This window comes from Hesperophylax consimilis, chromosome 8, assembly GCF_061612785.1.
Source record: "Hesperophylax consimilis isolate HC1 chromosome 8, BYU_Hcon_1.0, whole genome shotgun sequence".
NCBI classification, from domain to species: domain Eukaryota; kingdom Metazoa; phylum Arthropoda; class Insecta; order Trichoptera; family Limnephilidae; genus Hesperophylax; species Hesperophylax consimilis.
In genome coordinates this window covers 695542-720048 of record NC_142843.1, presented here as the reverse complement: position 1 = coordinate 720048, position 24507 = coordinate 695542, and the positions used below count along the sequence as shown (strand labels likewise).

The window sequence follows — 24507 nt, the reverse complement described above, 5'->3', positions numbered from 1 at the left end:
TCTGAAATATCGATTGGTCGATAGAAATTATTATGCAGTTTGTAATTTTAAAAATCTCTGTTATTGGTCGATATACAATTTGGGAGGCTGAAATGGATACCGCCTCCCCAGGAACCATTTATTTTATAACCAACACCCCTGACCTAGGTCACTACAAGTGGTTTGCTTCGTTTGTGACTTAGCAGAGCGCCCGGGTTCATAGGGTGAGGTTTGTCTAGGTCTTGGCGGAGGATGCGTTTGCCCACCTACTGCTTGGTGGGTTGGATCGGGAGGGATCGATTCATAAGTCCGTCACTCCTGGACACGTTGATCCCAGATTCCTACCCACTTCTCATACCTTTTCCTTCCCAGAACTTCCTCTCTTTCCTTTCCCTAAAAGACCCTTCACACAGCATCCCCAAGATGACATAGGCCCTGAGGAATTTTTTTCCTAAGGGCCTCCTGGATGGAACTTATATAAAAAGTTATTGTCTATGTCTATGATTATTTATGTCAGAGATTGGTAAAATATCTATGGTTGTTTATTATGGTTCGTTTCATCTGTTGTCACTGTCATTTTATTTTATTGTTTTTACAGAATTAAAAGTTTTAGAGTAATTACTGTCAATTACTGTAGTTTCAAGCAATACAATACCTTTTGTAAAAAATATATTTGAAGAGTTTAATAATGCAGAGGTAACTATTTTTACAATAAATATTGAAGATATGTATATTGTTCGTCTTCGACTATTAACCCAGTTGATACACAGATTATATCATTTGTTTATTATTTTAAGGTGAATAAAGAAATGGAATGGATTGGTGGAAAGATGTTTTTAGCCCTGATGATTTGTATCCTGGTTTCTGTGCCCCAAACGAGTTCCAATGACATTTCTATAAATGTGTTTGGCAAAGATCGAAATGCATTACCGGCGGCATTTGGCGATTTTAATTCTGATGAGTTAACAGATATCTTCATGCTTAGAGATGAAGGAAAAACGCTGGAAATATTCCTGGCAAGTGAAAAGGAGCCGCTTCTTCGTCCGGGAGTCGGACTGAAGTGTGTTTTCACGGAATACAGGGTAACTAGCGTTGTCCCGGGGGACTTTGACGGGGACGCCTTCATGGATGTCCTAATAACCACTCAAAATATTACCCAAAGAGACAAACCATCGAGAAATCACGATATTCGCATCATCTGGGGAGGAGAAGACAGTTTGAATTGCTCCCTGCTCGATCTACCCTCGGTGATCACCACCGTGGGCCATCCGTTAGCTATGGATTACAACCAAGATATGATAATTGACTTGTTCGGGGTTAGCGTGGACAACATCAGATCATTCTGGGTGTTCAATCACAACCGAACTCTTCCCGAGGAAATCCCGCTCAGCGAAGACAGCTACCACGAAGTGCGTCTCCCTCATTCCAACTCGTTCCTTGATATAGACGGGGACTACGCCTCAGACCTGCTCATCACCTCCCCCACCTCCTTCGAGGTGTGGATCGGAGACGTGACCAAGCCGGGGTTCATCCTCAACAGCAAGATAGAGATGCCCATTGGAGTGTCAGGCCACATCGGCCAATCCTTGTACCTGGACGTGGAACTGTCAGGAAAGTTATATCTTCTACTTCCCATTTGCTTTGACAAGGATTGTCGCAGCAGCAGCATTATGATCAATGATGATTCTGTTTGGAAAACTTTGAATATTGACTTTAAGGATAAAAACCTAAAGGAGTGGGGATTTTCCCCTCCCAACGGTGAGATGTATAGAGATACTATAACTATGCGTGGAGGAGATTACAACATGGACGGCTACCCTGACCTCCTGGTCAGTCTGCAGCAAGACGCGCTTTCGGAACCGCAAGCCTTTCTGTTGCAAAATGTCCCTTGTGCGGCGTGTCCCTTTGCCAGGACATACACCATCCAGTGGGGCGCCCTGGAGCCCTTTGGGAAGGGGACCATTCTCTCCGTGTTCTATGACTTCTACCAGGACGGAGTGTTGGACTTCATCCTGGTGCAGCAGAACACCACCACTAAGGAGTACAGTGTGGGCGCCATGAAGAACAGTTTGGATTACGATGCTAACTTTATGAAGGTCATGGTTCTGACGGGTCTGACTAATAAAAAGGTTCCAGTTACAGTTGGCGCTCTAGGAAAGAAAAAGGGCACTTATGGTAAATATGTATTTCCATCTTCAAACAGTGAACTCATTTGCCAGAATGAATCATAGTGTCTGGAACATTTTGTTGATTTTACGGGAACTGAGAAAAACAGTTTTCTACCACAGGACGTTTTTTAACCTGCTGTAGCTCGTCAGTTGGTGGAATTTCCAACTACTGACTTCAGGAAAATGTGGCGCACAGTAATACTGCATACTCAACTCAAAACAGCACAAAATGTGCCGTACATCGATCCGGTGATATCTTCAATCCCTGATTAAAAATATATTTAAATTGATTATTTGACTACTGCATCCTTAAAACTCGGTTTTTGTGGATTTCTTACTGACCCGTGGGATGACTATTTTCGATGTTTCCAAAATCCATAAAACAGGTTACTAAGGACGGGTTGTTTTGGAGAATCTGAACAATTCATCAAATTTCAACGTTCATTTTCAAGTTCTGTGAAAGATTTTTTCAAGTTCTGTTTTTATTTCAGTTTTGTCAAGCAACTAGCCTACAATGATGTAAAAACAGAACTTGAATAAGTCTTTCACAGAACCCGAAAATGAACGTTGAAATTTGATGAATTGTTCAAATTCTCCGAAACAACCCGCCCTAAGTATACCAATTTGATTGATTGATGATGATTAGAATATTCATTTTCATCATTTTACTGTCAAATTTACGACGATATTTATTTGAAAGTAACTGAAGTCCGAGAGAGCTTTACACAGAGTTTTTTCAAAATCAGATGTATGTCGACAGTACTTTTCCTTTTATTTTGATCGTCAAGTGTGCAAAATTTCATCAAGCAGGATCAAAATTCTTCTTTAGTGGGTGGGAAAAGGGGTTAGTTTTCTGAAATCTCATGTAGACAGTGACCTTCCTCCTTCTTTCTAGGTAAAGAATCAGTCGGCTCTGGGCGCCGATAACACCTAACACCTTACCAGTTAACCTATCAGTAACCTAAATATGAACCATTACATTAATCACCAATGTAGGCCTTCGGGTCTTCTGGTTTGAGGTGTCATTTGGCTCAGGACCAAACCTGGATGTACTGTGCCTAGGGAATGCAATCCCGGGATCCCGCTGGACTGGCGGGATTACAGAGAAACTTCTACATCAGTTCTTCCACATCGGCTCATTGTGAACCTCAACCATCAACAAATAAAATCACTGACCATTTTTCAAGCGAAAACAATACCGTCGAAAAGAGGGTATCACGAATGGTGTCTAAAGATGGTTTACCATTCCGAGTTTTCTGTACCTCGTCGGATTTGCAAGATCTTTTTAAAGCCGGGGGTTTAACATCGTCTAATTCTATCAAATTAATGCTTATGAATTACGGCAAGACACTAAAAATGATGGTTATTCAAGATCTTTTAAAGCTGAAAGAGAGCAACTACAGATTTACCCTCACTTACTCTGAATTAATTCGAGTCCGGTGGATTAAAAGGCACATACCTTCAATTCACTTACAATGCGCTAATGACTATTGTGCCAACCAGCGTGGAAGCTGGACGAGCTTTTTCAGCCGCTGGCTACCTTATGTCCAATATCAGATGACACAATTAATACGTGTGAACGTTATTGTTTAATTTTAAGTTTCAGTTCAATTTCAGTTTCAGTGCCGGCAATCTGGGCGTTTATTTTATTTTCATTTGTGTACATAGATTTCTTTTACCCACCTCACTAGACAAAGTCTGTTCCGAGGCGGGTATGTTATGTAAATTTATGTCTTATCTTATTCTTTGCCAATTTATGACTTAAACTTTACCTATGTCTAACTAAAGGTATACCTTTTAATAAATCATTTAAAATGTCCCAAAGAACTTGTTTTATTATAGCTATAAATTTAAAACTCTAAAAACAAGGTTGGTAGATCGAGGTATTAAGTCTTTATTATACGGTTGATTAGATATCTAAGTCCACTCTACTGGATCCCGCAAATACCTGGATCCAGCGGGACTAAGATTGTTCAGTCCCGCAAATACCTGGATTGACATTTTCTTGCGGGATTGCATTCCCTAACTGTGCCTGACTCACTTGGAAATCCTGTTTGTTTTATATAATATAAACTAGCTGATATCCCCGCCATTTCCAGATGCACTCCTCTTTATATAAATAAATGTATAGATTATTTTGTTTGTCGCAGGAACAAATTTACCGGGGCCTAAGATATCGTACAACACGCTATCCCAAGATGGGCTGCCGCGCTCCGGCGTGTGCGTACAGCTGCCGCAGTCAGCGTACTTTGTGCTGAACCTTCCCTTCTCCATCTTTGGGTTGGATCGCACGCCCAACTTTGTGGACACGCTCACCGTGGGCCTGTCCAACCGCTCGCGCACCTGGACGCAGCTCATTCCCAACTCGCAGGTGGTGGTCATCCCCTGGCCCCCTTCCGACCCCGCACGCTGGAGGGCGCAGCTCTTCGTCACTCCCAGCAAACTCATCCTCAAGAGCGTCTTCGTCATCACTGGCCTCTGCGGGGTTATCACCCTGCTGGTCCTGATCTTGCATTACAAGGAGAAGCGCGATGATCGAATAGAGGCGATGTCGCCCAACAATGATGACAGTGATGATGAAGTCCTGTCCTAGATTAGAACAATAATGAGAGTGATATTGAAGTCTTGTCGTAGATTATTATATCATTAGTACAATAATGAGAGTGATAATGAAGAACTTTTCTAGATTGTGAATTGTGATGAAGTTCTGTCCTAGAAGGTATTGTAATACATATTATTATTATGTTTTTAATATTAAAATTGAATAAAGAATGTTTTCAATAAAATATATTTAGTTGTATGTAATTTGTAAACAACATTATACTAGATTGTCTATTTACATTTTCTTTTCACAATTTGGACCACATTAACAAAGTACATAAAAATATACAACAGCACATGATATAATAATATTTATATGAAATACTTAAAGTGAGATGATATGCTTTATACACAAAACACTTTTATGGAAATCTATAAATGGCCAAATAACTTAATAATATTAAGTATTGTTACTGTTACTATTAGTGCTATTGTTAACCTACTATGGCTAGTGACCGTCACTTCACTCTTGACTTGGGAAAGTTTTAAACTAATTATAACTTTAATGTGAAATAGATTACTAAAATCTTGGTATGGATGATATTATATTGTATATTTACATCTGACATGTTTGTTTATTATATGATTTATTTCACAGCCATTCATTTTTCCATTTCAAATGAAAAAACTAGTCAAATCACTCAACTCAGTACAGTCATTATGTAAGTTATTCTTTTTACATATTGAATAGTACTACTACTAATTGGAATAGATATAAATGAAAACTCATTTTTCCATTTCAAACAAATAAAAACATTTCAATTGGAAAAATTAGTCAAATCATTCAATAATTCTTAGTCAATATTCAACCTTTTTTCTTTTCACTCATTAAATATTCCTATTAATTGGGAAATCGGCGGAAGTTCATTGGTTTTGAAACAGCGTCCGTCACAAGTGGCGGCTTGTTTAGGTAAAACATAATATAATATTTGAAGTTTCTCTATCGGTTATCGGTTATAGGAATCCTCCACAGACTAAGTAGAACTGTGCGGACAAAAGATACCTTCTCCTGGCATCGGAGTCCGATCTAACACACATTGCACTTTCACCTGAGGGGAGCACAACAATTAACATTAACTTATACGCACTATGACTTCATTTCAACTCTGCGTAGTATCAATAATGATATAAATATTTCTACACATTCCGTATTAATACTAATGAAGTATGTGAACAGGAACAGTTCCTGATAATATTCATATTTTATAATCTTAATTTCAATAAATTTGTGCTATTGATTGTGATAAAGTATTTCATCACATTTGTCATTTGTTGTTTAGTGGAACTCCATGTTATGTAAGCGCTGATTTGTACTTAATTGACCAAGTATCAATGGCGTCTGGCAATCTCTCCACGCAGTGCAGAACCGTAGCAAACGCAGTAACAAGTGGCAACGAGAATTAGACGAGTACGGCGCTAACAAGCTAAGGATGACTTCATCAAGATCTTAGCATTCTTTGATCCCCAGGTCTTAAAGATTGTTTGGAATGTACAATTTAAATCTTGACTAGAGGATCATTTAAATTTGAGTGATGAAAAATGGTCAAAATATAAAAGTGTCAACCAGGTTATTATTATTAAAAGAAGTTACTAAGGGGGTATTTCACTATCTCTGATTATGTTCTGACTAAGCACTAATCCGCGGATTAGTCAATTTTTTCGTTTTCACTATATCTGAATAACGCTAACGCTCGGGTTAAAGTTCGATTTGACTAATCAGTGCTCGAACCTCACGTTAGGAGCTATTCCTCGAATCAAAGATGGCGTCAAAACATTCCGAGTTTGACAGCGGAGAAGTGAGTCGAATTTTGTTGCGAATTATTATGGATACTGAGGTTTTTGATATACAGAAGCAGGTGAAAGGGCGGCGATGCGAAGGCCGCGAGTTTTAAGAGCTCGAATGAATTTGAATGCTTGTATGATCCATCCTGAATTATTTGATTGTGTTCAAAATAAGAAACAATGTATTGATTCGGCACGAATCTATCTAAAATGACCTGATAATCAACATAACATAACCAAAAAAATGCACACTTTGCGGTGTGGCGGGAAACTTGTCAATTGGCGTTGACGTTAGCATTCCATAGACATTGCGGCAAAACATGACAGCCGTTGTAGTAGATTGGGTAACTGCAAACATTTTGCGATGTTGCCAGACTATTTCGAGTGTTATCTATCCGGAAGCTCGGCAACAATGGTGAAACGGTCGCCGTTGAATAACGAAGTTATTCTGATCTTTAAAGCCATCCAACGGCTAGCTAGTCAGATATTTAGCCCGACATAGTGAAATACCCCCTTAGTCAAATTTGTAAATGGATACAAGGAAAGACAAGAATAAGATCAAGTCTTCCTAGAAATACCTCGAGGGGAGATCATCAGTGTGACTTATTACAGCTAACTGCATCGGATACTATATCATATCATATCAAGGCTTGTCCTCGGGAAATATCTGTAATCTGCAAGTTAGTGATGCAATAAAAATGGAGAATGGTATTAAAGATCTTTCACTAAGTTTCTGAACAAAAAAATCTTCAGAACCAGAAACTGAAGAGGAAAGGACCTCAGGGTATGGCAAGTTAAATGATACAGAGGAAGAACCTTCTAAAAAGGGTGGGAACTTTTTTCTGTATCTCTCGCACACATTTTCAGACGAAACCAAGAGTCAGATCTTCAAGGATTTCCAGATTCCTCAGGAACTACTGTGACTATGACTACTACGACTTACGATGTTTACAGAATCAAGAAAAACAGGAGCCATCAATACACATAATAATATTATAAGAGTTTAGCATCCTTGATCGGTAAAAAACGCAAAACATGGCCAGTGCCGGCTTATGAGCGCCCTTCGCATAAAAACTCTTAAGTATTTCAACTGCAACAAATTCTATTTATTGGAGATAATATCCTAACAAGGACATTACAACATGTAATTATGGCACGGACACCTTGTTCCTCTGCACGAGTCACTGTCACTCACTTAATAATCAATGTGGAACAAACGAACAAACACTAAACTTTACACAGGTACCCTTAAATTACTTGCCATACATTCTCCTTTTCATTTAGTCTACGTGTAAAGCTTTCTAACTTAGCCTAACTTATTTTCTAAAGGGCCATTATGATCAACGATACATAATTAAAGATTCTTTCAAAACTAAAGTTGCTGAAAATGGCCAAAGGGTAGGAAATTATTACGTAGGTACACGGGACTATTCACTTAACTTAAATAACATTATTTTCATTATCGACGTTCATAAAACCACAAGTGACTCGTGTGAAGTGGGTTGCACGCCGCCAGGCTATATAATATTTTGACAGGATTTAAAAAAATTGTGTGCCAAAAATTTCAATTAACATCAGCATTAATGAATGAATCAGTGTCTCTGAACGCACGCACGCACATAGTAATGAAATAACAAGGTTTTCTGTATCGTATGTCATTAAAATATACGTACACAAACTGCTATTCCACCAAAATATACAAGTATTTTCTAAATATTAACTTTTCATCATAGCACGAGAGCAGATCACACGGCGGACTCCCTGTCGAGTAAAGGCACGGCTTTCCGCAGAGAACCGTCGCTAGTCCTGAGGCCACTTCCGTTGAATAATCCGATGAACCAAGAGCGGAAAGAGGCGCGCGGGGTTTTCCTGACCACCTCGGCGTCGGCCATCGTCTCCAGCGACCGCCACTTCTTGCTGGGGAAGCTGACGCTGTTGAGTTCGGGGCGCTGCTTAACGTCGGCTGTCAGAGTGTCGGGGCCCAACAGGCTGGCCTTGCGCAGGAGGGGGCAAGCCTCCGCTATCTCGGCGCAATCGTTGGCATCCAGCCCTATTCCAGCGTTGCCGTTTAGGAAGTTAATGTTGTTGACGTGGTTCCCGGATAGCGTGGGTATGGTGGTGATAGTGGCAGTGCGGGGGCGGGGCAGGGCGGGCAGGTAGGAGAGGGGCAGGTTGAAGTGGGTGAGGGAGCGGCAGGTGGTGCGCGCGGGGGCCGAGTCGAGGCGCGACAGGTCCAGCGAGTGTGCCTCCCGCAGCATCCCGCCCCCCTCCCTCCCCCCGCTGCCGCTCACCTCTGCCCGCACTCCGAGGCACAGCTCCTTCTCCTCGGTAGACGACGCTATGGAGCTCAACAGTCGTCTGAAATTAAATTAACAAACTCTATTACAAACATATGTGCGACCTCTCCTGGAATATGCTTTCCAAATATGGACTCCATATTATTTTTCCAAGGAAATAGATTTAATAGAGAGGGTTCAGAGAAGATTCACAAAAGTACCAGAGCTTTGAAAGACTGGCAATATGCCTCAAGGAACTAAAATTACTAACATTAAAACAACAGAAAAGAACCACTTAATTGGGACTTTCAAAATTTTATCTGGACACTATAGTTGTCCTGGTATTCAACAAATCTTCACCACCAAAACAAATGTAAATCTCCGTGGACACTAAAAAAAAACTACACCTTTTGCATTCAATCCTAGGAAACATTTTATTAAGTGTTTGTTTTTTTATATTTCTATTTGCTTTCCTAGGTTATTACCTAAGAAAACAAATATAATAGAAGCATGGAACAAACTTCCACAACATATCATCAATGCTACTATAATAGTATAAGTAAATCAATTGAAAGCTCAATTGGATTCTTATTTGGAGAGAAGAAAGGATAGACTTATTTTAAAATTTAAATTAACTCAATTACTATTGAACTTATTGTGAAATTAGATATAGGAGCCCATCAGCAGAATGACGCCTACTTATTAAATAATAATCATTGAAGACAATATTAGCGATTCCTAAATGAAAATCTGATTTGATCACATCTAGGACTCGAACCCAGGACCCAGGGTTTCAGATTTTCATTTAGGTATCGCTAATATTATCTTCAATAATTAAATATTGCAATTTGAGGTTTTACTCGCTAAGTTATTCCAAAAAAATAAATAATAATCATATTATCATTACGCAAACTTGATAAAAGTCTAGTTAAAATAAATAATATGGATATGCATAAATAATGGAAGTAACCTGTTTCTGTAATGAAGTTCAGCGTCAGGTTTAGGACTGGCCCGCCCCAGGGAGATGGAACTCCCTCCCTCTGCAACTCGAATGGCGGATTGTCTGCGGCTACTTAATCCTATTGTGGGAGAGATGGATACATGAGGATTTTATGACTTTCAATAGTAGATATAAACTTATCTGTAGCCAAAATACGAAATTAACAAGGTCACTGCACAGATAAGGAAGTGTTGTAGAAAGGAATGTGTGAGTAGCGACACACTACTTTTTCTACTTTAACCCTTAAATGCCAAGAAATTAATTAACAAGGTGACTGCACAGATAAGAATGTGTTGCAGAAAGGAGTGTGTAAGTAGCGACACACTTCTTTTTCTACTTTAACCCTTAAATGCCAAGAAATTAATTAACAAGGTGACTGCACAGATAAGAATGTGTTGCAGAAAGGAGTGTGTAAGTAGCGACACACTTCTTTTTCTACTTTAACCCTTAAATGCCAAGAAATTAATTAACAAGGTGACTGCACAGATAAGAATGTGTTGCAGAAAGGAGTGTGTAAGTAGCGACACACTTCTTTTTCTACTTTAACCCTTAAATGCCAAGAAATTAATTAACAAGGTGACTGCACAGATAAGAATGTGTTGCAGAAAGGAGTGTGTAAGTAGCGACACACTTCTTTTTCTACTTTAACCCTTAAATGCCAAGAAATTAATTAACAAGGTGACTGCACAGATAAGAATGTGTTGCAGAAAGGAGTGTGTAAGTAGCGACACACTTCTTTTTCTACTTTAACCCTTAAATGCCAAGAAATTAATTAACAAGGTGACTGCACAGATAAGAATGTGTTGCAGAAAGGAGTGTGTAAGTAGCGACACACTTCTTTTTCTACTTTAACCCTTAAATGCCAAGAAATTAATTAACAAGGTGACTGCACAGATAAGAATGTGTTGCAGAAAGGAGTGTGTAAGTAGCGACACACTTCTTTTTCTACTTTAACCCTTAAATGCCAAGAAATTAATTAACAAGGTGACTGCACAGATAAGAATGTGTTGCAGAAAGGAGTGTGTAGGTAGCGACATACTACTTTTTCTAATTTAACCCTTAAATGCCAAGAAATTAATTAACAAGGTGACTGCACAGATAAGAATGTGTTGCAGAAAGGAGTGTGTAAGTAGCTACAACTACACACTAAGTTTATAAGCGTCATGTGCCGGTGTATCCGTAGCGAATGTATCAATAGCTAACCGCGCTTGCCTCGACTTTATGGTATTTTGAACCTTAAAAAATTAATTAAATAATAAATAATATATTTTATTCCCTTAGCAAGGAATAATGCATCTTAATATAATTCTAACTTGTCCTTGTAATGTAAATTTCTCCTGTTCATATGTAGCTTAATATACAGGGTGTATCGGCACGTACCCGACAAACTTTAACCAGCTAATCCTTAGCACATTTGGAGTAAAAAATGTTATGGGCACTTTGCTGGCCGGTAACATTTTTTTCAATTTTTTAATAAAAAAAAAATCCACACTCCGTCACTGTCATTGGAATAGTTTCTCGTGTTCAACAGCTGTTATTAGCAAGTGTGTCAAAAAGTGTCCACGCTCTTTCGTACACACTAAATAATAATAGTTAAAAATGAGACGAATGGTGCCGTGCCATTTCGTTGTGATTGTAAAAGCGCGCCAACGTAGGTACGTATGTACATTATTCAACGAAACTCGAACAAAATATTGTCAGACGGGTTTTCAAACTTTGACAAAGGATAAAACATTGGTGACATGTGGTGAAAATATGAATAGTAAATTTTTTATTAAAAAAAAATGTTACCGGACAGCAAAGTGCCCATAACATTTTTTACTCCAAATGTGCTAAGGAATAGCTGGTTAAAGTTTGTCGGGTACGTGCCGATATACCCTGTATACAATAAATATTTATATATTTTCAGCTACAACAACATCAATAATGTTGAATTTACCATTCTCGCTCACTTAAAAATCACGGACCGCAACTGAGATATAATTTGAAAGACAAAATAGAGTCAGTGGGCATTCAACCCTGGCAGACTAGGGTAGTCTTAGGACTCTAAGGGTTAAATCTAAACAAATATTAAAGTGGGCAAATGAATTTCCATTTGACACTGCTCATTTGTGTTGTTTGTGGAAGGTTGACTTATTTATTGGATTGGGATTGATGTAGAGCAATATGAAAATGCCTGTAGCGGGTGAAACCGGTTAAGTCTTAACTAAATAAGTGGAACAAAGATCTGTTGATGTCTTACCAGGATACCCGCAGAGAGAGGCCTGGCGCGAGTCACACAGTTTGGGGCTCCTACGGGGACGGCAGAACAGCGGGGGCAACTCCCCCAGGTCCACGGCCCGGCGCTGGATGGCCTTCTCGTTGGCCCCCTCTAACCAGTAAGTTTGGACCTGCAGCAATAAACTCAGCTTTATATGAAACCTTCCTAAATAACAAAGTAACTTTTGTACATATTTTTATCTTTATTATTTATTTATTTATTTATTAAACGCCATAAAAGGCTTTTACAGTAATGTGATACATTGGATTATAAGTACACAGCGAATATTAGTATTACATTTAAGAACACAACAATATGTATATAAAACGACATTGAATGTGATACAGCTGAAATTTTCTTGAGGCATAGAATGCTACAATAATAGAAAACACTTCATTTAAACAGGATAAAATATACAGAAAAGGTGACTTGCCAACAGATATAATCTAGCAAAATATTATAGTAGCGCAAATAGTAGTGAATTTATTGTTACAATCAAATTTATATCTCCACTTGGATACTATGGCCGGAGTGTATTATATTAACCCTTTCTTACCGTACTTATATTATAAGATACAATCATATCTTATGTTCTTCCTTCCTATGTACATAGGTAGAGCGAAAAGAATTGGCAGTTTTCTTCTTCCAATTGCTGGTATTACTGGCTTTGCGTGTAATTCTTTTTCATTGGATGTTAGTCATTCATTCAGGCGGTAGCCAAGTTTATATTTTGAAAAGTGATTTTTGTGTTTTTATAATTTTTTAAAATTAGTAAATAACTAGTTTTATTAATTTTTTATAAAATATATATATATATATATATATATATTATTTATTTTTTTATTATTATTTTAATATACATCATATGGGTTACATTAATACATACATATTTTGCAAAATATAATATTAAGGTTCATATATGGTCATGTATACCTTATCAGAAAAGAGGAGCTCTTGTGCCTGATAAGGGAGCCACGATTCTTACTTAGATTCATAATTCATAATGAGATATAATAATAAAAATATAATAATATATATTATAATAATAATATATATATATTTTTATTTTTGTTTAATATAAGTTTTTTTGGAAAAAAAGTTTGATTTTATTTATTTGTTCTTGTTGGTTCGTAATACAGCGCAATTCGGAAGGGAGATTATTGTAGTTTTTTATGGCTTGGTAAATATAATGGTTTTGCATTTGAGTTGTTTATATATATATATATCCCGCTACATTTGTTGCGTCCGACCCCTAAAAACTCCATAGCATTGCAGCGTCCACCGACTTACAGCGTCCGATATACGGACGCTACAATGTTTTGACCTCAAAATTGGCCAGAACGATGCTTACCCCATGTAGAATCGTATGGCAAAAATTTTTGTGGAAGCAAAAAATGTCTCAGAATGTCTGGAAACGAATATTGAACGTTTGACATTTTGCCGACAGGTTCGCTACACGATGTATATATCGAGCAGTGTATGTTTTTATTCATTTCTACGATCTTGCCGCGTCCACGAAGTAATATAATTTTCGATACATAACGACGATCATGCTGCGTCTACGCATTACATCGTTAGTATTGCGTCCTCAAGACCGATTACGAGTAGATATTATTTTATATACATAACGACGGTCGTGCTGCGTCCACGCATTACGTTGATAGTACTGCGTCCCCGTAGCCGCTCATGAGAATATACTATTTTTAACTCATAATGACAATCATGATGCTTTCATGCATCACGTTGATAGTATTGCGTCCCAGTGAACGATCACGAGTAGATATTATTTTGAATATACAACGACGGTTATGCTGCATCCACGCATTACTTTGATAGTATTGCGTCCCCCTGGCCGATCACGTTGAAATATTATTATGAATACATAACGACGGTCTTGCTGCGTCTACGCATTACGTCGATAGTACTGCGTCCTCGTGGCCATTTGGAGTACATTGTTAAATATTATTTGAGCGTTTGGTTGAGTAAATCATCAGATTTGGCAACATTTGGTTAATTTACAACGATGCCGCTTGATACTCAGAACTAAGAATCGTCTTGCGTGGTTTTTAATGCATAACGACAATTTTGCTGCGTCCACGCATTACTTCAATAGTACTGCGTCCCCATGGCCATTCACGAGTACATTTTTATAAATTATTTGAGCGTTTGGTTGAGTAAATCATCAGATTTGGCAACGTTGGGTTAATTTACAACGATGCCGCTTGACACTAAGAACTAAGAAGCATCCTGCGTAGTTTTTAATGCATAACGACGATCGTGATGCGTTTACGCATTACGTTGGTAGTATTGCATCCGTTGTTGTTTTTTTTTTAAAGAAAATGCGTTTTTTTTGGGAGCGAAACCCGGTCGGCACAAAGTATAAAAAATAAAAGTGGTGTTTACGAAGTTATTGTTTTATTTTAAATTAAATATTGTTGTCAATTAAACAAACAATTTATAAGTTCCCGAATATTATCTGAATATAAAATAAATCTTATAGAATAAAATAAAAACCTCAAGATATGAATTGAAATCTAGCAAGAATATCGTAACACAAATTGTGAGGATTATTATTAATATATTTATAGAATTATAACTATATATTTTATCACACCTTCATAAATGCAATGAAAACTTTAACTTAAATGAAATCAACAAAAAATCAAAATATAGAAGAATACGTATGTGAAACATACAGCGAATGCACTAAAATCTAGAACAATATAATAAATCTACTAACAATCTTGCACTCAATTTCGAAATCATCGTAAATATTCACCATTATTATAAAATTTATAAATCAATTTGTTTAATAATCAATTGTGCACAGTGTTCCCTACGTCTCGCTCTAACAAGTAACAGGATAAGGTATTCTCTCCCTCGCACTTACTGGATAACACTTGTGGACGCTCCCGCTACCTACTTGAGTTAATTACCTGTACATTGCGAGCAGGGTTGTCACTCATATTATTTTCTTATAAAAAAAAAAAATTTAAATTTAACTTTCGAAATGAATAATAATGAAGCAATTGCTTTCCTAAACAAAGCTAAGGAGGAGATTAATAGCATCCACAATGCCATTACCGATCCTGTCTTAAAAATAACAAAAGACCAAATGGCAAAAATACTCAGTAAACTTTCTAATCTATCTGGAACTATGCAAGACCTAGGAGTAACTGTTGGAGTTCTTGAAGGAAAAGTTATGACATTCGAAAAAATCATTGAAAAGAAAGTATTACCACAGGAAACAACGCCAATTTGTGAGGTGCTCGCTGAGATAGAGGAACGCAAGACCCGCTCGAAGAACATAATTTTACTCAACGTCCCCGAGTGTAATTCGAACTCAACTACAGTGAGCGTCTTGGAGGATGGAAAAAAGGTATTAGCAGCTATTAGTGAAATTAATAGCGAGTTCAATCTAGAAGATGTGAAAATTTACAGGCTCGGAAGTAAAATTCCAAACAAAACCAGGCCAATTAAATTAGAATTTGATGAAGTCAAACAGGCGAAACTAATACTCTTTAACAAAACTACTCTGTCCAATGGAATTATAATCAAACCTGACAGGACACTACAACAAAGAAATCACTTAACTGACCTCTGGAAGGAATTAGAAGAGAGGAAAGAAAAGGGCGAAGTCGATTTACGAATCAAACATTTCAACGGAATTCCCAAAATCATCAAAACCCAAGCAAAAAACTAAAAAACAAACAGAACAGATTTTCTAGACTTACAGGATATTATCAAAATGTACGGGGAATGCGTACAAAATTGCACCAACTTAAAACTAACTCCCCAATCTTCTCACACGATATTCTGTTTTTAACTGAAACATGGTTAAATGCTGATATCAGCTCGTCAGAATTAGGCCTACATCAATATACCACATATCGTTCTGATCGAAATTCTATTACGAGCAAAAAGTCTAACGGAGGAGGTGTGATGCTGTGCGTATCCAAGAATATATCATCTACTAAATTACCGGTAAAACACAAAAGTGTTGAACAAATTTTTGTATTGCTCAATATACCTAATGGAAAAATTATTATTGGCTGTGTCTATATCCCACCTGCATCGGATTTGCAAACGTATAAAAATCACAATGAGGACATAGAAGTACTCAAATTCAAATATCCTAAAGCAAAATTCATTATTGCTGGTGATTATAACCTTCCTAACTGGACCAGCCAAGATGACAACGGACCTGCTACAAACCAAGCCGATTTACAGTGTGCTAAATGTAGTGAAATTCGTGATATGTCTTTATTTTTGGGACTAACTCAATCAAACAAGATTTTCAACTTTAACAATCGAATGTTGGATTTAGTGTTTTCAAGTGATTCGAAAATAGTGGTTGAGCTATCCGACGAATTATTATTACCATTAGATCAACACCACCCACCGTTGGACATTATCATAACAAATAGGCCTTTAAGATCTTCAAAAAAAACAAGTGTCCCATCGTATAACTTTTCCAAAGCTGAATACCATCATATTACGGAGTACCTTGCCCAAACAGATTGGTCCTTTTTAGATGAGGAAAATAATATAAATGATCAATTAGAATACTTTTACTCGATTTTAAATACCTCTATAGAACAATTTGTTCCCAAGGTTAGCTTTACATCATCTAATTATCCGAAATGGTTTACAAGGGAACTAACTAATTTAATTAATAAAAAAAAATGTATCCACAGAAAATATAAACATACCAGAAATTCTAACGATTATATAGCATTTACTAAACTACGAAAACAATGTAAAGAATTATCAATAAAGTGCTATAGTGACTATGTTAACGTAATTGAAAATGAGGTACATCATCACAATGTGAAAAAATTCTGGAATTTTACTAAATCTCAACGAAAAGACAACTGTGGATATCCTAATAGCATGTTCTTTAAAGAAAAATGTGCCGACAGTATTGAGGGTATAGTTAATCTTTTTGCTGACTCATTTAAAAGTGTCTACGACAAAGATATTCCCATCAAAGCAGTCTCCAGTACGTCAGTGGAAGAGTCATTAAACCTAAGTCAATGTTTCATAAAATTAGATTCCATAGAAAGAAGCATAAAAGCACTAGATAGTAATAAATCTGCTGGACCGGATGGTATTCCTCCCATATTTTTAATAACTTGCATTGATAGTTTGATATATCCCTTACATAAACTTTTTAACAAATCCTTAGCGTCTGGCTGTTTTCCGGCTCTGTGGAAAAAGAGTTATTTAACGCCCATTCATAAAAAAGGCGACAAAAGCGATATATCTAACTACAGACCTATTTGTATTATGTCTGCTTTACCCAAACTTTTCGAGTCATTAGTATTAGATACCATTGTAAAACCTATCAACAATATTATTGTTCCTAACCAACATGGCTTTATCAGAGGTCGATCTACCTTAAGTAATTTAACTATCTACAATAATTACATATCTGAATCGCTCAGTCTGAAACAACAAGTGGATTCTATATACACCGATTTCAGTAAAGCATTTGATAAGGTTCGACATCATATTCTTATATCCAAACTCCGACTGTTAGGCATCAAAGGTAGTTTATTGACATGGATTATTAGTTACCTCAGTAATAGAGTTCTTTGTGTCAGGATTAATTTTATAGAATCCTATGTATTCGAGGCCACAAGTGGTGTCCCGCAAGGGTCCCACCTTGGCCCAATATTATTCTTAATATTCATTAATGACATTGTAAACATATTTAAAGATGTACAAGTCCTACTTTTTGCAGATGATCTAAAATTGTTTAAAAGAATACGAAATATATATGATTGCCTAATTTTACAAGCTAATTTAGATAAATTTTTTAAATGGTGCGAACAAAATATGTTATTTTTGAACATTGAGAAATGTCAAGTAATACGATTTTCCAGAACTCATTCTCATATCTTACATGAATATAATTTAAATAATGTTAAATTAACACCAGTATCACAAATTCGTGACTTGGGAGTTATATTCGAATCAAACTTAACGTTCACAGCGCATATAGATGATATAACTAATAAGGCTTTAAAGATTCTTGGCTTCCTTTGTAGAACCCTAACTGATTTTAAGTCATTGGATTGCATGAAAACACTCTACATTTCACTAGTTAGAAGCCAAGTGGAATATAATTCACCTATTTGGTCTCCTTTCTATAAAGTACACTCTAACAAATTAGAACGGGTTCAACACAAATTTCTTAGGTACTTAAATTTCAAGCTTAAAATTCCAATAGAAAACATTAATTATGTAAATTTGATGAATGGACTTAATTTAATTACGCTGTCTGACAGAAGAACCATTTCAGACCTAATTTTATTATACAGAGTCATGAACAACCTTATTGACAGCCCTGCCATCGTTGCTGCTATTAAACTCTATGTACCGACAAGAAATACTAGACAAAATACAACATTCTTTTGCGACACATATAAAACCAACTATCAGTCAAACTCACTTACCAATAGGATGCATGATTTGGGCAACAAGTTTGGTGGTATTATAGATATATTCCATGATTCCCTTTATAATCTTAAATTCAAATTAAACCAACACTTTGTGGAATCATACAAATTATTGTAATAGATTTAACGATTAGATATGTTATTGTAATGTTTTATATTATATTTTGTTCTTTGTTATTGTTAAATATTATGTTGTTTAAAATGTTTCTTTACGCCATATTCTTCAAAAACTACTTGTATATTTTTTTAAAATTCTTCACTTTTATAACTCTTAGTATAAATTCTAACTCGATAACTTATGTAAAACTTATTTATAATCTATGTAAAAGCCCCTATGGGCGTATAACAACAACAATAAACAATAAACTTAAACATAAGGAGTATAATTTGAAACATGGACGAACTTCTGGTATACCTATGTATTTAACATTATGTCCACAACCAGATTTTTTAATACTATCCGAGGCAGACTCGCATGCAATACATACAAATATACCAAGTATTCCAAACTACAAACAATATGTCACAAATTATCACAAAAATAAAAGTAGTGGAATTGTAGTCTATGCTAAAGAAAAATTTACTGATATCAATGTTAACGAAATACCAATATGTAACGCAAACTGTTTGTCAATTAATGAATCTAAATAATTAGCCAATTAATATAATCGCATGTATCGAATACATAGCTCTATTATACCCTTATAGTCCAGTAGGTACCCAAGCGATTCTTTCAGAAACTTGATCAGGGTGCTTAGGCTGTGAACATCTTGGAATAATTATCGATAATAACATCAAATGAAAAAGTCAAATAAACTCCACAGTAGACAGAATGAGAAAACTCATCTTTGTGTTTTTTAGACTTAGAAATACTGTATCATTAAAAATACTTAAAGGTATTTATTTTGCACTTGCACATTCTACACTACTACAATATGAAATCGTGGTTTGCGGGGGGGGGGGGGGTGCGTATAAATCATACCTACGTCCACTTCGACACGACTTCCACAACGACAATTCAAAAAATATTAATAAAAATCATATTTAAAAAAGCCATATAACTATCCAACAATAAATGTTTTCCAAGGTTTCCCGGTTCCCCTTCTCACAAAAATTTATGACAAAAATACTCGTACATTAAGAACTTCAATTACATAAAGATTTATTTGATAAAAATAATATTCCATAATTAATTTTAAGCTAAATAATTATTTATATTGGAGGACTAACCGTACCACTTGTTCGAACTACAACAGCAAAACATCATTATTTATTTAACGGTATAAAATTATTCAATAAATTACTCCTGGATATATCTGAGGAAAATTATGACAGTTACAAGAAAAAACAATTTAAAATTCTCTAATACCACCTAATAAATTTTCTTATTGTTTTAAATTATTTATTTATTTATTTTATTTCAGGGAAATCAACAGTTTACAATGTGGTTCATTTATACACGTGTAATTTACCTAACTGAGAAACCAATTGCAGATTTCCGCAATATTCTATTCTATTATGTATGTAAAAATTTAAAAACTATACTTACAAGAACTAAAAAATATTAAATTTATCGAAGAAAGCAAACACTTAGTGGCTTGACATTATACAAAATGAAACAAATACTTTGTTTTAAACCACTTAATTTTAATTTATATTTCGTCGACCGGTTTGGATTGAACCCAAATATTGTATAAAATAAATATAAAGTGGTTTAAAACATAGTATTGTTTCATTTTGTAAAAAATATAACGTTATTCAAGAGGGAGATTATTATAACAGGAGATTATTAAAACAGAAGATTATTATAACGTAATACTACATAATATATGTCGTAGTAGTAGTAGCGCCCTTCGTGGCAGCAGGACGCGTCCTAACGCTTCCTCCAACCGATTTGTGTTTTTTTAGTATTTTCAAGGGAAATGAGGCAACATCCCTTTGAAATTATTTTTAAAATCAATCCATCAACATTTGAACTTAAATAAAAATAAACTTAATAATTATTAGAACTTTATAATATGTGATTTGAGTGCAGTGTTTTAAAGTGAATATTCTGAAATTTGCTCAAAAATATCGGACTTTCGAAACGAACGGCGACCGGTAAATGCACTCCAGATGTTATCAATAAAATTCTCGGAAACTGGGCAAGCTTGGACACTGGCAAGTTTTTTTACTAAGCCCAGGGCAATTTATTACCCAACCGTCGCTTTTTATTGCGGACAGAATGCGCCACTTCAACAATTACCAGGAACAGGATTACATGGAGATAAATGATGGACTTGCCAAACGTCACAGCGGTGCTGCCAGGGTCTCTTATCTATGTGAGGTGTCAGCGCTTTATTAGCAGCAGATACATACCTGGACGCTGTTGTTGGACGCGGTGGACTCTCTTACTGCAGCAGCTGGTCCAGTTCCTTCACCACTTAGGATTCTTGCTGCAGAGTCTCCATCTTCTATCTTCGTAGAACGTCACAGCGGTGCTGCCAAGGTCTGGTATCTGTGAGAGGATAGTGTGTCAGCGCTTTATTAGCAGCAGACACATACCTGGACGGATGACGAACCTCGTGCTGGCACTGTTGGCGGACGCGGTGGACTCTTTCGCTGCAGCAGCTGGACCAGTTTCTTCACCACCTGGGATTCTTGCTGCAGAGTCTCCATCTTCTATCTTCGTGTCACCTGTTCCTTTACTTCATTTTACTTAACTTAACTTCACTCTATTTTTGTAATATTTATATTTTCTGTAATACCTGCATCAACTGTAAAGCGCCCCTGAGGTGATATCTCACAAAAGCGGCGCTATACAAATTATCCAATAATAAATAAATAAATAAATGTCATTACATAATATAATAACATTTTATGCAGTTTGGTACACGTTTAATACATTTTTAATATAGTTTTTATATTTATTTTGGTTACATTGAAGATAGAATCAGAGAGAATGTTATTATACATATGTTGAACATATTCTTCTAAGACAAGCATTTTTATTTTACTAGATTACATGAGCGTGTGTGCCGTGTAGGTACTTTCAAATCAATTCTGCTTAATAAACTCCACATATTATGTTTCTGCTTATCATTCCTTGGTATTATTTATAACTAACCTGTTTTTATTACTTTTATTGTATTTTCTTGTAAGGCTATTAATAGTTTTTGTAATAATATTTGCAATATAAATATGTAAAAATATATTGTTGTCCTCTCCTAAGCACAAGCATCTTACTTATCAGAAAAGTGATTTAAATATTATTTAATATTATGTTGTAAATATTGTAACACTAAAGATGTTAAGAAATAAAAATAAAAAAAATATTTTTATATTGAACTTAATGGTATTAATAAGTTTAACTCATTAATTAAAATATTGCAATTTGAGGTTGAACTAATTAAGTTAAATATAAAAACAGATATTATTATATTGAATACGTAACGACAGAAGTTCTGCGTCGATGGTATTGTATGCTCGTGACCAATCACGAGTAGATATTATTTTGTATACATAACGACGGCCGTGCTGCGTCCACGCATTTTGTCGATAGTATTGCGTCCCCATGGCCGTTGGCGAATTTGTACATTTTTATGTATTGTTTGAGTCCTTGGTGAAGCAAAACCCCAGATTTGGCAACATTCAGTTCATTTACAACGTTGCCACTTAGCACTCAGAACTAAAAAGCGCCTTGCGCGGGTGGACATTTTTGTAAGGATTGTTTACAGTGGACGGTAAATTGATATCCCGACCTAAAAATGTCCGACCGCCCTCTGCAATGGAGCGAACTGGCGCGTTATGAAATGATACATTTTTACTAAGGATATCGTTGTAAAAAAAATTGTCGCACGCCTGCTCCCAGTAGGTACGTTTGTATACAAGGTGCAACAAGATATTCATTAAAACTTCTCACTATCAATAGACAGTTTGTTGTCAGGTCTGGTGTGTTTCTGGATGTCAAAAAAATAAAACATAAATATATATACATATATTTTTTATATACCGCACAAGAGTCTCAACCGCTCCCGTCTGGAACAGCGAGATTGTGGCATCCCCAATCTGATTACTAGGGTGAAGGTATTGGGGAGGGGAAGAAGATGGGGAAGATAAATGTAGAAAAGTACCTGGCTATTTATATCTGATCACCAAACACGGCAAAAGCTTAGAGATAACGTTTCCATTCGGAATGGTGGTCTCACACCAGGGCGATACTGAGAGTATATTTCACTCTGGAACGTGCTGCAAACACACTTTATATTATGTTTAATGTATTAATTGTGAAATAACACAAAAAAATAAAAATTTATTTGCGCACGCCGGGTTTGACCGTCAGATTACGGGCTTCGGATTGCGAGTCGAGAGTCTTATCTCTCAACCACAGATGCTGTAATTAATTAATTAATTCACCATGAACGTGAAAACTTCACTAGAAAAGTACGAAATATTTTGTGTTGTTTATTTATTTGTTAATTTATTTATTACACCTAATAGACGTTTACATTCTAGTTTAATAGTTGAGTATCGCAGTTATTATAAATTCTTCAAAATTAAAACAATAGAGAAAACAAAATAGAGTGAAAAAAAAATGTTACAACAAAAGCGTATAATAAAATAAGATACATTGGTAAAAATGATAAGAAGTCTCACATAAGTAGATATTCAAAATAAAGAAGAGATTGCAAAAATTATAGATGTCTATTTGTCTCGATATATAAAAGAATTAAAATAAACAATATTTATATTGATTATTTTTAAGGTGATATATCTCCCATATCAGAATAAGTCATGTAATCCTAAGGGGTTTAATAATATAAGGGGCATAACAACGGCCTAAATTTACCTTTTGAAACTCTCAAAACAAATCCAAGAGTCTTAAGGGCCGTATATACGGAAGACGTAAAAACGTCTCTACACTCGGACGCAAGAATATATTATTCAGTATGGACGTGAAACCTTTATTAGAATAGTCAGCAATATACGGCAGACGTAACAATTAAATTAGAGTGAACGGACGTGAAACCTATATTAAAAGGAACCTTCAATATACAAAAAATATACACCCGGACGTGAGTATGTACGTGACGCTAGAAATGTATGAGAGTGTAATAAACATCAAAACCTGCATTATTATGAATATTAAAAAAATATGATATTAGCGATTATCGCGAGTAAAACATAGTGAAATATTCACAAAAACAATCTAAAAAAAAGAACTAGAAGTGCTGGACGCCCAAAGACGGATTTACGCACGGACGCAATAAATGTTGTGGGACCTATATATATATATATATATATATATATATATTTATCCCCTCTCGTACTATGTTGATCTCGCGCGACGGTACGCCAGGTATATGTTGATCCGTTTGCATTTGTTGATCCACCCCGGATATGTTGATCCACTACCCAAGCTGGCATACATATGTAAATCCCTACAGATCAACTTGTGTCATCGAGATTTTGCTGTAAGCCACGCCCATTTTTCGGTCGCATATACATTTTACACGATTTATTTTGTTGATCTATATATTTCTGACAAACTTGACCGCTTGCATGTGTTGTAACTTGTAACCGCCAATTTCGCGCGCGTTGTGGTACTTTTTAGATTCCGTTAGAACATCCATATTCTATGAAAATGACTCTGTACTTAAAGAGGATAGACTGCCTCACGCGTATTTATATTGAAATGGAACTTTCAAAAACGTCAAATCCATGCTTAAAAAATCTTTTGAACTTGATTAAACAAAAATGTAATTTTAATGCATCATTTACTACGTTTCGTGACTTAGCAGGGGTGCCCGGGTTCATGGGGTGAGATTTGTCTAAGTCATTTTATAAGAGAAATTTTGAACATTGATTGAATAAAATTTTATTTTAATGTATCTTTTACCATCTCTCCCGACGTAAGTTTCATGTAATGATTAAGTTGAAACAAAGCGTAATATCCATAATATGTGCCTATTAAAATTGCGGTGATTAGATTGGTGAG

General features: G+C 35.9%; 2 protein-coding genes across 2 annotated transcripts in view; one reads left to right on the top strand and one right to left on the bottom strand.

The window, feature by feature from the left end:
- The first annotated feature begins 531 nt into the window (after positions 1-531).
- On the top strand, positions 532-5150 carry LOC149421356 (T-cell immunomodulatory protein-like). Its single transcript, XM_089634350.1, has 3 exons — positions 532-675; positions 777-2154; positions 4298-5150. Exons 2-3 carry the CDS (start codon positions 789-791, stop codon positions 4738-4740), a joined length of 1809 nt encoding a protein of 602 aa, XP_089490476.1. The 5' UTR covers positions 532-675; positions 777-788; the 3' UTR covers positions 4741-5150.
- Positions 5151-7415: 2265 nt separating this feature from the next.
- The window catches only part of LOC149421355 (receptor-type guanylate cyclase Gyc76C-like), a 161239-nt gene continuing 144147 nt past the window's right edge, over positions 7416-24507 (bottom strand). The window contains exons 22-24 of the mRNA XM_089634349.1: positions 12049-12196; positions 9777-9885; positions 7416-8888 (exon numbers count right to left, since the gene is read on the bottom strand). Coding sequence (XP_089490475.1) covers positions 8276-8888; positions 9777-9885; positions 12049-12196 — 870 coding nt within the window. The 3' untranslated portion in view covers positions 7416-8275. The remainder of the gene's footprint in view (positions 8889-9776; positions 9886-12048; positions 12197-24507) is intronic.